The sequence below is a fragment of the Mangifera indica genome, chromosome 6, assembly GCF_011075055.1.
Source record: "Mangifera indica cultivar Alphonso chromosome 6, CATAS_Mindica_2.1, whole genome shotgun sequence".
Classification (NCBI taxonomy): Eukaryota; Viridiplantae; Streptophyta; class Magnoliopsida; order Sapindales; family Anacardiaceae; genus Mangifera; species Mangifera indica.
The window spans coordinates 5,172,374-5,188,528 of record NC_058142.1 but is presented as its reverse complement, the minus strand read 5'-3'; the positions used below and the strand labels follow the sequence as shown (position 1 = coordinate 5,188,528).

The following is a 16,155-nucleotide window of genomic DNA, read 5'->3' as shown; positions in this document are numbered from 1 at the left end:
GTTGTTTTTTTTTTTTTTCTCAATGAAATTTTATGTATGATAGAGTTCTATTAACTTAGGATCCCATTGACAGGTGTCAATCATTTATCATTCGTAAAACATGCCCCCTGGCTAGAATTCTTTCTAGGGCAAACAGTGAAAACATAAAATGAAAAACAGTTGATTTAGGTGACATATAGTAGAATAATTATCATTGAATATGTTAGGTGAGGCTCCATTGAGAAAGAGAGAAACAAAGGCCAATGAAAATTAATCTATGCAATGCAGCTATCACATCTTTGTAAGCCTATAAGAATCAGTTAGACTTAGAGTCTAGAATTAATCATGCATAATCCTAGCAGAAATGATAGTTTGAATAGGACTTAGCCCACTTTTTTATATTTGACATTTCCTTGAGAAATAATTCATTGACAATTGATGGACATGGGAGAACTATCTTTACTATTTTTATTATTTCTCCATCACCTTCTACTTTATTTTCCAATGTTAACAGGAAAAAAAAAAAAAAAAGGAACAAGCAAAAGGTGTCGGCAATGAATTAAGGGTTAAAATTCCTTTTAATGATATTTTAAAATTAAATTTTTTAATTAAAAATATTTTTAAAAATTAGTAAAATTAAATTGGTGATGACAGAAGAATGTCACCTTAATTTGAAGGGCAATCGATGTCGGATATGCACCTTCGAAGATATAAAAACATCAGTTAATTTTAAAGAAGGATTGATATCTTATGGCACTCGGGACAAAAAATTGATTAATTTTATATTATAAGGTCATTTGTCTCCAATAATTGTATCTAAAGATATGGTGATGTGAGATAAAAATCTAATTATTAGGTTAAAAATTAAAAAAAATAATGTATAAGTATAAAAACATAAAGAAAATGATAAGATTCTATAAATTAAAATACTTTTATTAATAATGGACCCTTTTTTTATATCATTATAATAATCTTAGTATTATACGCAACTAATAAGAAAATCTATGAGTCGATTTTTTGAATTGGTATAAGTTTTATTTTAATTTCTTAAATTAAATACAAGTTTCGAATTTTAGAAGATCACCCCACATAATTTTGATATCTTAATTAATTTAATTGTTCCCTGAGATGTACGACATTTAAATTCACTGTGGTAGACGTAAGATTTCATTTAAAAATAATTAATGGAATATATATATACATATATATATATTATTTGTTGAGTGATTAACTAATTAATTAAAGTAATTGTCTTAATCAGAAGAGATTGAAATAAAAGGAACAAAACAAAACTAGTACTATTTACGTAAATAAAAGATGAATATGAAGACAAAACAAAATGTCAGATTCTCGGGATTATAATTAGATTTGCATCTGGGATTTGTCTTGCCGTATAATCAAATATAAATATTTTATTAATTAAAAAAGGGTTAATTTATTAATTATTACTTAAATGATGAAGGTATATTTTTTATATATAATTTAAATATATAAATAATATATTATTTTATAATTAGATAATTTTAAATAAAAAGTAATATTTAATAATATAATAATATATTATTTATATATTTAAATTATATATAAAAATGTATATATATAATATTATTTTATTCAAATTAAGAGATGTGTAGATATAATAAACACTAATTTTGAGATCAATATCTTTTTTTATAAATTTACCACATGTCTATTTTTTTAATGGATTATTAGTTAATTAATATGTAACATTATTTTTCTTTGTAAATTAATTCTGATTACAATCTATAAAACCCTAAAAAGGGTTAATTTCTAATTTTATTATTCAAACTAAGAGATCTCTGGATATAATGAACTCTAATCTTGAGATCAGTGCTGGAAAAAATATCTTTTCTTTTATAATTATTACATGCATATTTCTTTATGGATTATTAGTTAATTAATGATGAGGATAACCTTAAATTACAAGCATGGCTATCATAAAAGATAAAATATTTCAAGATTCCCATATTATGATTTTCTAGGGTTTATAGTTATTGTGTCGGTAGGAACATAATATAAGAAAACTGCAAGTTGAAACCTCATAATTAAATCTTCAAATCAGTAGTCAATTAATTAAAAAATCAGGGTGCAATTAAGTGAGAGATTAATAGATATTTTGATGACATTCAAAGAGGCAAGCGTGCAGCTCAACACTTTATGATGTCCGAGGTTTTCAGATAATAAGAGATGAAGTATTAATGGTGGTGGGGTTGTGAGAGCATTATAAACATAACACATGCATGAACTAGATTATTGCTTGCAACAGTGACCAAAACCAGAAGAGAATAATGGAGGCTGTGGGAGGGAGGAACATAAATAAATTATTATCAACGTGCGTGTCTCCATTTAAGAATAAATGCACAGTGAAGATGATTGATGAATCACATCCAAAGTCACAAACAAGTAAAAAAGGAATAATAATTTTACTGTTTGCCATTGATTTACTGTTGAAGTTCATCTGGGTTTCTGGATAAACATGATGCAACAAAGGTCGTTTTACTCGTGTGGTTGATTTTAAAAGTAGGAAAATACATATTCTCGAGATGTTACTTTCATCTTTATATCCCAAATGCAAAAAAACACCTCAGAGCCATTAGAAATCTGAAATTAAGCTCTACCCTTTTGTTATTTGTCTCCTTTTGTATCCATGTTTGTTGTTTGTCTCTTTTTGAATCCATTTTTGGACAACTTTTGCTGTCTGTACAATTTTTGTACACAATTTTATATATAAACAATTATGTGTCATCATTTAATTGGATAGTAAAAAATTAAAGATAAAATAACACCTAATCATATAGTGATATATCATTGTTTGTATACATAGTTTTATTGATTTATTTTAATAGTTGAAAATGATATTTCCTTATTGAGTAATACTATATGTAGAGACAAATTATACAAATTTATTCATACAACCTGATGTGGTAATATATGATTGAGTGATTTTAAAGTGAGAGAAAAAATAAATAATCATATTACCTAATCATATACCGTCATTTCAGTTTATACAAATAATTTTATATAATTTATTTGTATGTATAATTTTATTCTTTTTTATTTCAGAATACTTTATTTTTTTCTATTATTTTAAAAAACAAACCCTTTTTGCGATTTCTTTCTACATACACAATAAATATATCTATCTTCAACTTTTACCATTGCATGGGAAGATCCACTATTTTACTAATAACTAACATTGGGTTGTGAATTCTCAATTGTCTGATCTCATTTTCTTGTAGTTGCTTGCTATATAATTAAAGTAAATTGCCATTAAAGTAAAAAGAAATGTCAATAAAACTCTCACCTAAATTACTAGACCTAACTGATAACATAAATGAAAGAGGGAAAAAAATGACCAAGTTGATAACATAGATAGGTTCAAGTGTCTTTTGATGATATTTTATAATTAAATTTTTAACATACTTGATATAATGATTGTAAAATTGATCATTAAATTTAAAATTTTACTTATTTAGTATGATTAACTTAAATCGTAAAAGAATTGACTAGACTTAGGTGGGATCAAAAAAGGATAAAGAGGGAGCACTTTAGACTTAAAATGCACAATCTTCAATAAATATCCAAAATAAAATGAAATCTACTCAACAATAAAATAGAAAGAGCATCTACATGAACCCACTTTCTTTTCTGTAGTGTTGAAGGAGATATCGTTTTCTCTTTTAACTTCTCTCCAACCGAACAAAGTGCCACCCTCACTAAATTATTGTCCAGTTTTAAGCCCACAAACTGTTTCTCCATTGCAATGACCTATGTATCAATCTTGTACATATCCACTCTTTGGAAGAAAAAGAAAAAGAAATCTAATCAACTATAAATCTATCTTCCATTGCGACACTAGAGAAAGTCTTACACGTAACTGACATCAAAATCTTACTGTATAAATATACATTAATTTTAAGTAGAAAAGATATTTCAATGACGTGATACAGATAGTCCAGCTTTATCCTAACAAATATGATAACCAGACAAAAACAAAGCTACCCACATGCAAATAGGAGAAGGGGGTTGTCCTTTTGCAGCCATGAAGAGGGTGAAGGCGACAAGTGGCCGACAAGTAGATGAAGAAGTTGATGTGGAGAGGGCTTAAATGCCTCCATAGTGATGTCCTTCCTAGAAGCTTTGAAAACTTTTGTGAATTATTTCATCGGCGCATATAAAATTTCTCACAGATTAATGAAGATCAGTCATATATGACATTGATTATGATATTGTGTGCATGCTTTTGAAATTATCTGGTTTGTCCATTGCTGAGAAAAAAGCCAATATGATACCTCCTCTGTTGGCTATTTGGCCTGCTTTGTCAAATCAAATTGGACCCAAAATCTCTTTCATAGATCTCCCTGTCTCACTTTCTTTCTTTATATATATATATATATATATATATATATATATATATATTACTGTTTGGAAGTAGTTTGAAGAGCAAGTCACTGACTTTGCCATCACTGTCTCACATTTAAAAGTTCAAAAGATATTATTGATTATATATATAATAAAATTATATGTATTTATTTTTAATATATAAATAAATATATATTTTTATATAATTAAATATTTTTAAATTAATAATAAATAAATATTTAATAATATAATAATATATATAATATTTAAAATAAATATATATAATTTATTTATATATTTAAAATAGATATATATAACAAACTTATTTGACATCTTTCTCTAAATTGTGCCGTAGAGCCATCGCATTGGCAGCAAATTTTTTTGGCCCAGCAAATTTTGTCAGTTGCATGCTGTAAGATTGTGCATCATCAAATATTTTATATTGGAGGACTTTAGGTTTGAATTTCATTCAGGTAATCATAGTTATGCAAATGATATCACGTCTTCAAATATCGAAGGAGATTTTCTCGATTAAATTCATGAATATAACGTAAAGTAAATTGTGTAGTCATGTATCCATCATACATTAAAATTAATAATAAAGTTTTTTAGTTAAACTTTAACTTCGCTTTTTTTTATCATCTAAGTTTGCAAATTGTATCACTCTATAACTCTTTTACTTGGCTTAATTTTTGAAAGTAAAAATAGTAACTTTAAGTAATTTTCTATAAATGTAATTGCAATTCAATTGCCTTAGAATAAATGGGTATTAATAATAAAGTTCCTAAATACTTTAAATAATACTATGTATACTTATTTATAGCACACTTGTATATATATATATATATATATATATATATATATATATATATATATATATATATATATATATATATAATTACATGATTAAATATTACTTTATTTTTATTTCAAAATCATTTATAATGATATATATTAAATATATATTTATTTATGTACTTAAAATGAATACCCATTTGTGTAATCACTTAAAATTTTCAAAAATAGTTTACGACCTTCAACATAAAAATGGAATAGCATTAATTATAAGCAAGAATATTTGAGATTTAAGACGACCCAATTTTAAGGAGGAGCGAGTGGCTCCATTGACAACTGAATATGAAAGTTCTCCAAACTTTGTATAGGAGAGTGTCCCAAACCCGAAACAAAACATTATCATAAAAAATGGGCTGGGGTAGGCAAACCACTACGAAGAAGAAACAAAATAATTTTGATCATTGCTCTGATGACTCGCTTTTTTCCAACATTACAAAATCATTCAAGATAAACAAAACTTTACCATTAGACATTACTTGGAATTGTTCTCACTCGGCATGAGTTGAAAAAGACCCCCACCTTTTTAATCCTTCCAATCTCTTTGCATCTTTTACATAGATTTGCTCATCCTTGCAACTTATTTCCCCAGAAACATGGATCTAACATTGTATTAGATATTATCATATTTCATTGTGCACAAATATTAAAGTATATTAATTTAGCTAATTTCTATTTTCCGGGAGCTACAAAGAAATAATATTTGTGTCTTAGATCGAGCCTTTTCATGTACCATATGATGTCTGTCTATACCTTCTGATGTTCTGAGCTTCACACTAACAGAGATGACAAAAGCACAATAGAATACCAGCCAGAAACAATTTCACAATAATATGACAAAAGAAAAGCAGCCTCTGTTAACCCACTATTATAAAGCATCTAGATGAGGTATAATCGCATCCTCACTTGGTCAACCAATAGATAAAAATCAGAAATGTGCATACCGATGCAACAAGGGAAAGAATGATGGTATCCATTGACTTTTTTCTCTTTATTGCTGACAGAATGTTATTTACCTGCAATGTTTTGTCAAAAAAGTTCATTGATCACTACAGGGCTACAAACAGTTTGATATCATCACCAAATATCACAAACAAATTTCTACACTAAGAGAAGCTTCGTGTCATAAATATACAATCGGTCCATTATCTTTTGTCTCACCTAAATGATGTCAACTTAATTCACTGAACCATTCACAATTCCTTTCAGCATCCTACAATGCCTTTTTAAAAAAGTTAGTTACAACAGATTCTATTTCTCAGTGACCAATCCTTTTCTCAAGCATATCAAACTCTCTTTTAAGAGTCCTCAGGCCATGGGAAGCAATAAGATCTGAATTCTATTTCTTGGATATGCTAAACAAGCTCTGAAATATAATAAATTACTATTTGAAATATATATTTAAGCATGGATAACTACATTAACAGAGGTTCATACCGAGGGAAGGTGGCTTCTAACATTGCTGAGCTTTGAGTTGATGCCCCCAAAAGTTGAACGTTGAAGGACCAGGGCACCAAGAGTTGTTTGAGCTTGAGAAATTACAGAATCCATCTGCATCATCAGAATATGAAAGGCAACTTTAATGAAAACTATAATTGAAATAAATATCAGTTCACATTTTGTACCTTTCTTTTAATTATATTCCAAATAATGTTCCTCTATGGAGATTCTACAACTGTTCATCTTAATGCATAAACAAACAAATTCAAATAATTGTTTCTATTCTTATTATTTTTATATCTTGATCATGTGCTTGGGCATATTGGCTTAGAGATCAACCAACATGACGACATGAAATTTAAAAACATGTTTGCATGAAGCTGCTTCAAGTTCTCTTTGAAATTTGAAGCCAAGGATAGTCTACTTCAAAACCTTAACACCTCCGACATTTTTCCTTTTTGAATGGAAAAGATATAACAATGGTAATTAATTCTACAAGTTATCAGTAAAAGATGCTACTGTTACAACCCATGAAAAAAAATTCTATGGTCCTCTATGGAGATTCTACAACTCTTCATCTTAATGCATAAACAAACAAATTCACATAATTGTTTCTATTCTTATTATTTTTATATCCTGATCATGTGCTTGGGTGTATTGGCTTAGAGATCAACCAACATGACGACATGAAATTTATAAACATGTTTGCATGAATCTGCTTCAAGTTCTCTTTGAAATTTGAAGCCAAGGATAAAAAATCTACTTCAAAACCTTAACACCTACGACATTTTTCCTTCTTGAATGGAAAAGATATAACAATGGTAATTAATTCTACAAATTATCAGTAAAAGATGCTACTATCACAACCCATGAAAAAAAATTCTATGGTCCACAGCCCACCAAACCCACTAACAACCATTACACACGTCATGTTTTAAAAAGAAAAGCATACTAAATATTAAAAATTAAAATTTTTTTCCAACCACAAGAAAAACTCCCACTAACAACCATCATCATATATTAAATTTCCACACAATATACCGCATTTCCAGATTGGCAGCTACCTTTCTTTAAGCTGATTATGATTCCATGGATAATAAATATTAAAAAAAGAAATGTACATAATTTATTTAGCAAACAGCAAAGAAATACAGTAATCAGACTTGGATGTAGATTTTTCAAATCCACCTTATGGCCATTTACAGATTCTGTAACAACTGATCGAGGCACCAGCATATTAATCAAGACAGCTGGACTTGAAACATAATATAGCTTACGACAACCTCTGTCCACATATAGTAACCAGAAACAGAAAGATAGATAACCCAAAGGGTTGTGCTTTGTGGTACAAATCCCCTTGTGGCCACCTACTTATGATGGATATTCATATCCCAGAAATTTTCTTGCCACTAAAGTTGCAGGGTGGATTGCAGAATTTTGGGTGCTAAGAAAAAGGAAACAGATAAACAAAAAAGATTTTATGATACATTTATTCTTTAGTTCCTCATTCTTTATGGACAAACTAAAAGATTATCATCATTAAGTTTTCAAAGTCCTGGCAATCTAAAACATCTTATCCTTTGAAGGAGAAAAAAAATATATTGGCATTTAATTTACCCAACAAAAAAGGATGGATTATCTGTGTACATACCTGCCCTGCACTTCGGCTAATGGATCTATGCTCTTTAAGGAGAGCTTGTTCCATAGAACCAACACCTTCTTCCAAATCTAATCTACTCCGATCAAACTCCCTAAAATCCTCAAGGAGTGATGCATGTTCTTGCTTAGCTTTAAGGCTGGAGCGAAGACGATAAAATTCCTGCACTTCAATCATGTCTAACAAGAAGTCGGTGCCCATTAATGCGATCTAATGGTTTATAACAAACAAAATCGAAATTGACAAACCAAACAACCAAAAACTATAGTGTTCACACATGCTGGCTTCACCTATCCAAAATTCTTAACACTCCACTGACAAATGACAAGCTTACAATAAACCTCATAGGTGTATTTTTCATCAATATTCCACATTTCAAGACTCAGAGATTTGAACTCGTCTTTAAGAATGAGAGGGGCATAAATAAAATTATTATGACAACAACAAACCTGGAGAGCCACTTAGTGAATAGTGATGAACAGATTGTTTTGTTACTAAACCACAAGATACATTGATGTAATGAAATTCTAGAAAACAAATGTGAATGACAGGAGAAAGAGATAAGGTAAGAAATATAATGAGTGATTCCAGAAAATCTCAAAATGCAGTGTGTCAGGACCACTATCTGTTACAGTGGGGGATAAAAAATTATTAGGTGCATAAAAGCAATGGAGTTGCTGGCACAAAAAGAAAGAGGACAACTTTACGCCCATGTAGCTATAGCCAAGGAGAAGAAAAGAAGAGATAAAATGGAGGAATTGGACGGGAAGAAGAGGGAGATTATTGATATCAAGTTTTTTGGGAAGCTTCAGCTGATTAAGGGAGTGTTTAGCCTCTCGAAAGCCAAACAATTCTGAGAAGAGATTTAGGACCTCTCAAATAGGTGGACTTTGAGTGATTTTTATTATCATTGTTTTATAAATTGTGTTTATCACAAATTCAATCCACAAGCAATACAAATTTCAACTATTTTTCACAATTCACTTTAGTTACATGGTTGTAGATTGGAAATTACTGAGATTCCTAATAGAATCAATATCAAAGCATGACGAGAATAAAGATTAGAGTAGAGGGGATGAAGAAAGATCTGGAGTTGGTGAAGAATAGGTTGGATGAAATAGACGAGAAACTGGAAAATATGAACTTAAGAATGAAGAATTTCGAAGGAAATGTCAAGATAGTAAAAGATTATCTCAAGAAGTTGAGGGAAATGACAATGAATAAAGAGTTATTTAGTGATGATCAAGGAGAAGCACCAATAGAGCAACCCTATTAACGGCACAATAGACATCGTGAAATAGCTGACACCACCCTTACCAACAAAACGAAACGAACAAATAAGGTATGGAGAGACTATAGCCAGAGAAGGCGCCAAGGGATGGGAAACGATGATCTGTGAAAATCTAAGCATTGGCAGGCAAGATGCATATCATCAACGATTGGAGTTGTCGACTTTTATTGGGGACAATCCGTTAGGATGAAACTCAATCATTCGACACTTGAGAAGATCTAAAGGTTGGATTGTTACAAAGTTTCCGACCGTCGCAAGACAACACACCCCATGAGGAGTTGTTGTCACTCTGACAATGAGACACAACCATAGATTATCATTGCTGATTTTTACTCTTGTCGACACCATTAATAGATTTATTCGATTAGATTTTAATGAGGTCTTTTGTAACTGGTTTGAAAGAGGTTATACAAGCAAAGGGAGATTATTGATATTAAGTATTCTGGAAGCTTCAATTGATTAAAGGAGAGTGTTTAGCCTTTATTAGGATTATTATGATGGCACAACACAATAGCATAATGGCACAACAATATAAAAGTGTAACTACAACAAGATACAAATGGAGACCACTATGAAAAGAATGAACACATGACAATGGAAAATCATGGTTAGTTAGGGAGGAATTTAGTATAAAAAAAAGAAGAAAACGAGAAAGAAGGAAGAGAGATTTTAAGGCAGAAAGATTTTTCAGCAAAATAATGGGCAGCTCTAGCCGAGAAAGAGAACACCTAGCCTTTCAAACGCTAGGAATTTTCGAGATTCGGCCTCTCAAATTGCCGATACTTGAAGTGTTTTGGTTTTGCTTTCAAGTGAGAGAGTGAAAATTGTTTTGCTTGTAAATAGAATCAATCAATCAACATTGTAATTTTTTTTTTTTTTTCTAGTTATTTGGAAAGTTATTTGAGTTGTAAATTGGAACCTTGTTGGGTTCTTAACAATTAGTATCAGATCACTTTTCTGGGACAAATTTGGAATTGATAAAATTAAAATCAAGAAGAGGAAGCATGGGAAATGAAAAAAGAGATATAAACAAAATTTGAAGAGAAATTTTTTAAGAAACTTCCTAGGTTACACAAAAATTGAGTCTTCCTTTTGCAAATAAATTACAGGAGCATTTGGTGAAGACTAACTTACCGATGGTGTTGTAAAAAGAAGAGTTGACATTTTTTGGTAGAAAATTAGTTCGATCTAGTCACCGAAATTTCCTTTATTCCTTCTATAACACTAAAGCACTAGACAAGTCCTACCATTTTGCCAACACCACTCTTAAAACCCGTTCCTCTACTACAATCAACTATCACCACCATTACCTGACCCAAGACACCTTTCCTCCACTTCTCCACCTTAACCCTGTTTCTCAGCCCCTCCTTTCCTCACACAACCACATCATTATTTTTCGTTTCCTTTCCAACATCCACAATGCATCCTTTAATATTGCTCGTTGCACCAATATTTCACTTTATAGATCAAACTAAATTCACTTGGGTTTCTATTCTTATTGCCAACGACTTCATTGTCACGTTAAAAAAGTTGGATTCATTTCTGATGTGGATGCTCAAATTTATACCAATGTGTACTTGTTCGTTGTAGCATTAATCGCTTACGACCAATTGAGGGTTTTGCAAGGAGGCATCGCTCAATTTGGTGTAATAGGAGAAGCTATTAGGATTTTATCAAATATGTTGGGCCCAAATTCATCTTCATGGAATTCAATTTTGGCATAATATGTTTACATCAATGTAGTTCTTGAAGATCCAATTTTTTTTTTCAGTTTAATGTAAAGAGTTTCGATGCAATGAAGGCGCAGTATCCTCACTTCCACCTTGAGGACAAGATAGTTCTCATTGGGTGGGGTATTGTTAGGATTATTATGATGACACAGACAAGTGGCGCAGCAATATAAAAGTGTAACTACAGCAAGATACAAATGGGGACCACTGTGAAAAGTATGGACACAAGACAATAGAGAATCATGGTTAGGGAGGAATTTAGTATAAAAAGAGAAGAAAATGGGAAAGAAGGCAGAGAGATTTTCCAGCAAAATAGTGCATAGCTTCGGCTAAGAAGGAGAACGCCTAGCCTCTTAAATGCTAGGAATTTTTGGGAGAGATTTGACCTCTCGAATTGCCAATACTTAAAGTGTTTTGGTTTTGCTTTCAAGTGAGGGAGTGATAATCATTTTGCTTATAAATACAAGCAATCAATATTGCAATATACTTCTTTTTTCTGGTTATTTACAAAGTTATTTGAGTTGTGAATTGAAACCTTGCTGGGTTCCTAACAGCCTCATGAAAGCTAAACAATTACAGAGATTTTCGGCCTGTCAAATAGCCGAAGTTGGAGTGATTTTTGTCATCATTGTTTTGTAAATTGTGTTTGTAACAAATTTAGTCTACAAGCAATACAAATTTCAACCGTTTTTCACAATCATTGTCATTCACTTTAATTACATTGGCTGTGAATTGGAAATCACTGGGATTCCTAATACAATGTCATCATCTTTCAAAAAAGCATTAAGTGTTGACAACATAGTATGGCTAAATCCCACATCCAATAATAAGAAATTAGTTATCCACCGTTCAAACTATAGGAAAAATTAAACCTATTTTCATTTGTTATTAATCGTGTTCAATATCAAGTATAATCACTTTAAGAGTCAAGAGAGCCATATATTAAGGGAAAAGATCAGCAGTTACAGGTCTTTTTCTTATACCACAAAACCCTAAAAAGCATGTCACTAATCCTTATGTAGAGAATAATAATGAAGTGAAGAAAGTTATTTTTAAAGGGAAAACATGGTAGTTACATTTCTTCCTATTACGCCACCAAACCCAAAAATGGTCTTACATGTAGTTTTACGTATAGAAAAGGAGCAAAGAACATATTTTAAAGCTTAGAGAGCACTTAAGACATACATCAGACTCAAGAAACTAAAAAAGTTTTGGTAGCATTTTTTACAAAAGCTCAATAGCAACTGCACAACAATTAAAAAAAAAATAAACAGAGTAACATTCAAGTTCAGCTATACCTGAGTGATACCTTGGAGAATTTCTTGATGACGAGTCAAGGTGTAAGAAACCATTTCAGATCCTCCAGATGAAACCCAATCTTGCATTTGAATATTGACTTGTTGTAGTTGTTTTAGTAGTCTATCTATCCCAGATTCAAGATCATTTCCAGCTGAGTCTACTTTAGTAGAAACCTTAGTGGAAACAAACTTTCGGTAAGAATTCATCTGCTCATCCAATTGCGCTTCCAGTTTTCTTGCCTGCAATTATAGACAAATCAATCATTTGCATAAAATAAAATGATAATGAGATTACTTTTGACAAAAATTACAATTTTGAATACAAAAAATTAAAGGGAGAATAGAAAGAACTGTTCAAACAAATCAAAATCAAAAGGACGGGGACAAGAGCAGCCAAACAGGTTTAAAGACAACAGTTTTCACAAGAAATATGCAAAGTTCTAATAATATACCTGCTCTGTAAGATTTTTATGGTTGCATCCCCAAAGATAAACAAGTATCACTTATCCAAAACAATTAGGAGAATAACTTCTCAAAAGAAATTTTAACAAGACCCTTACCAAGATTTCAGAGGTTGTTGCCTCAAAATTTTAGCAAAGATCTCACTCATGTTTGATATTCTTTAAGGTTATGACCACCAGAATAAGATAACCAATGCACCTCTTTTATTTATTCATAAGAAACTATAGACAACCAATAAGCCCAAAACTAATTAAAATCACACTTATTATATTCGGCAACTAAAGGTCACAGCCACTGAAATCAAACAATCAATAAAGGTTATCAAAACCCTATTTTTCATTTTGGTTTTCAACTTCATAATATTATCCATGCCATCTCACAAGCAAAGAATTCAAATTCCAATAACTACGACAAGTCGGCAACCAAAGTAGGGATGAATACATCTCAAAGAAATCATCATCAACAGACTCCAAAATGAAGTTCTTGAAGAATGATCCACATGCAAGGGTGTCTTCAAATGCAACTGAACCAAAAAGAGGATAAAATTATAGCTTAAACATTTATATTCCATCAACAACCATTCAAGAACTGCTCTCTAAATCAAGTTATGGAAGTTTTAGAATGATGTGGCAGCTACTTAACTTAACATCATTTTGATTCTTCACGTTGGGCTGATGCCTCAAAAAGAATTAAGCTTGCCACCTAAGAGATCAAAAAATACTTTCATTGATGTGAGTTCAATGAAACAACCTACTAATGTTTTTGACCTGCTCATTATCAACTCCAAAATTAGAGTTTGAATACCAAGTTAACAATTAATCACATATACATCAATAGCTTTTCCCCTACTCAAAGGAGCCAATTAACCTATGTTTGGTCATTTTATGACTATCCAAGAGAGTAAACTAATACATAGTTCATAATTTGCTCCATTGATTATAATTAATCTAATAAAATCCAATATTTGGCTCTAATTCCAATTGTTTGCAAATGCAATAACTCACTAATACTTAATCATCAGACAAAGCTTTGATTGTAACAAATAGTATAACTCTAAGCAAAACGAACAAATAAGCATGATCCTTCTCTAGGAGATTGGTCCTCATTACTTTTACCAGTGGGTAAGGTATTAAATTTCAAACTGTTCATCAACTTATCTGGGGAAACCAAATTCAGTATTCACAATTAATGGGGACTAGAGAAATTTTTAATCCGTTAATGTCATGTCCAACTTCTCTCACATCCACTTCAAATGTAAAGTGATCCCAAGAAAGGATTATGGAGAGTCTGCCTCCTTCTTGGTGTGTAATGTGCTGAAGAGAACTTTGATCATGTACTCCATTCATTGTACTTGTACTATCCCCTAAATGAGGAAAAAGTAAAACTGTCGTCATTCCATTTTCTTGCAAAGCACCACAGGAGAACAACTTAAAGACCTTGGTAACAGAACAAGGATCCAACCATCTTTCATCAACCACAGTGCAACATTGACAAGTGAATTTTTTAGGAGACTTCCTGCTGAACAAGAAGCTGACTGCAACTGAGTAAATCATAAACCACCACAGAAGACAGTTAAACATTTCAATTTACTTGCTATCCAAAAAATCCAACTTATATCAGCAACTTAGTATGATTCTTCATGACTGGGAAAGAGGGCACTCCTTTCTTGATATACAATGGTAAATTAATATACAAGAACAATCTGATTATTAAACCAAAAAAAAGAACTGATCAAACTATAGCCACAAGAATTCCTAAGTCAAACATTTGTCAAAAAATCACATGTGCAAATCTATGAGGCAGAAGTATTAATATCACTGCACAAGAAACAAACTTCTGACTTTACACATCTGTTAGGATCTAATAATAGACAACGGGAAAATGAAAATTTGACAAGGTAACAATCATTTTATTTTCCTTCCTGTCCTTAGTACTCTTCACACTCAGAGTCAAACAGAGCTTGAGGGTAAGCAACCTCCATAATTATGCATAATTCGAGGTCAATTCAATTGAATTCTGAATGCCCACAGAATCAATCCAAACATTCTCACAAATAACATCAGATCCACATAATTCTCATTCACAATTCCTAAATCACACACACCTTCTAGAAAACTTAAAAGCTGGATTCAATCAGTACCAAAATATAACACTGATTAATCGAGTCAAATTATTTAACATCAAATGCAATCAAATCCATCAACTGAAGATTCAATCCGACAATATTCATCTTACATTAATCGCAATTCTCGACTTTAAGCCTCATATCTTAAACAAATCCACAATCAATCCTAAATCCTTCGCAACCAAGTAGAACTCAGCATGAAATCTGAAATTATAGATTAAAAAAAAAAAAAGAGAGAGAAACTGAACCTGTTTGCGTAACGCGTCCCATGAGCTAGGTACTTCCATAGTTGAACAGCAATTCGATCTCTCAAAAATTCAAACTCCTCTTCGCATATTTGAAAAATATATATTATATATTTATATGATTTTGTTTGTTTAAACAGGAGAAACAGGATGACTAAAGGCTTTGCTTAAGGGGTTGTTTGGAGAGGGAGACAGACTGCCTGCTGACATCCAATCCTCTGTTATTACCTTACTGATCTTAACAAGTTGTATTTATCTTTTCTAAAATACCTTATCGTTTTTTTAAGAATGTTATAATTATAATTTTATATATAAATAATAATATATTATTTTAGTTTGAATCTCATAAATTTAAATTTATAAAATAAAAAATTCAATGCATTAGTTAAATAAAAAAAAAAAGGATGAAGTTAGTTAAATGCCCATAATATTGTTGAGGGATTTATACCTGAAAAGCTAACTACACTACCTATAAAATCATAAGGATGTTCTTTTGTTTCTTTGCATGCAATTACACCACGTCGTTGTACCTACGGTTGATCGTCTTACTTACTCGATGACTCCGCGGTCATGTCCCAGACTAAAACACGTCATAGGTATTCGCTAATCCGCGGAAGGTCATCTACCAGTGGAAGCACATCAAGACTAATAACCTTGAATAGTTGGTCACTTTCTTATAACCCCCTCAAAATA

At 31.1% G+C, this 16,155-nt stretch overlaps 1 protein-coding gene across 5 annotated transcripts; it reads right to left on the bottom strand.

Annotated features, from left to right (window-relative positions):
• Positions 1–5,591: 5,591 nt before the first annotated feature.
• LOC123218028 (Golgi SNAP receptor complex member 1-1-like) lies at positions 5,592–15,703 on the bottom strand. Of its 5 annotated transcripts, XM_044639198.1 has the most exons (7): positions 15,466–15,703; positions 13,735–13,794; positions 12,642–12,870; positions 8,306–8,490; positions 6,652–6,765; positions 6,159–6,230; positions 5,592–5,816 (listed from the first exon to the last, which is right to left on the bottom strand). In XM_044639198.1, the coding sequence occupies exons 3-7, from the start codon at positions 12,835–12,837 to the stop codon at positions 5,706–5,708; spliced, it is 678 nt and encodes a 225-aa protein (XP_044495133.1). In that variant the 5' UTR covers positions 12,838–12,870; positions 13,735–13,794; positions 15,466–15,703; the 3' UTR covers positions 5,592–5,705. The 5 variants fall into 5 exon arrangements, with proteins under 5 accessions (XP_044495133.1, XP_044495129.1, XP_044495131.1 ...); XM_044639194.1 differs by lacking the exon at positions 13,735–13,794 and having other exon boundaries at positions 15,466–15,701; XM_044639196.1 differs by lacking the exon at positions 13,735–13,794 and having other exon boundaries at positions 8,306–8,478; positions 15,466–15,701.
• Positions 15,704–16,155: the final 452 nt, after the last annotated feature.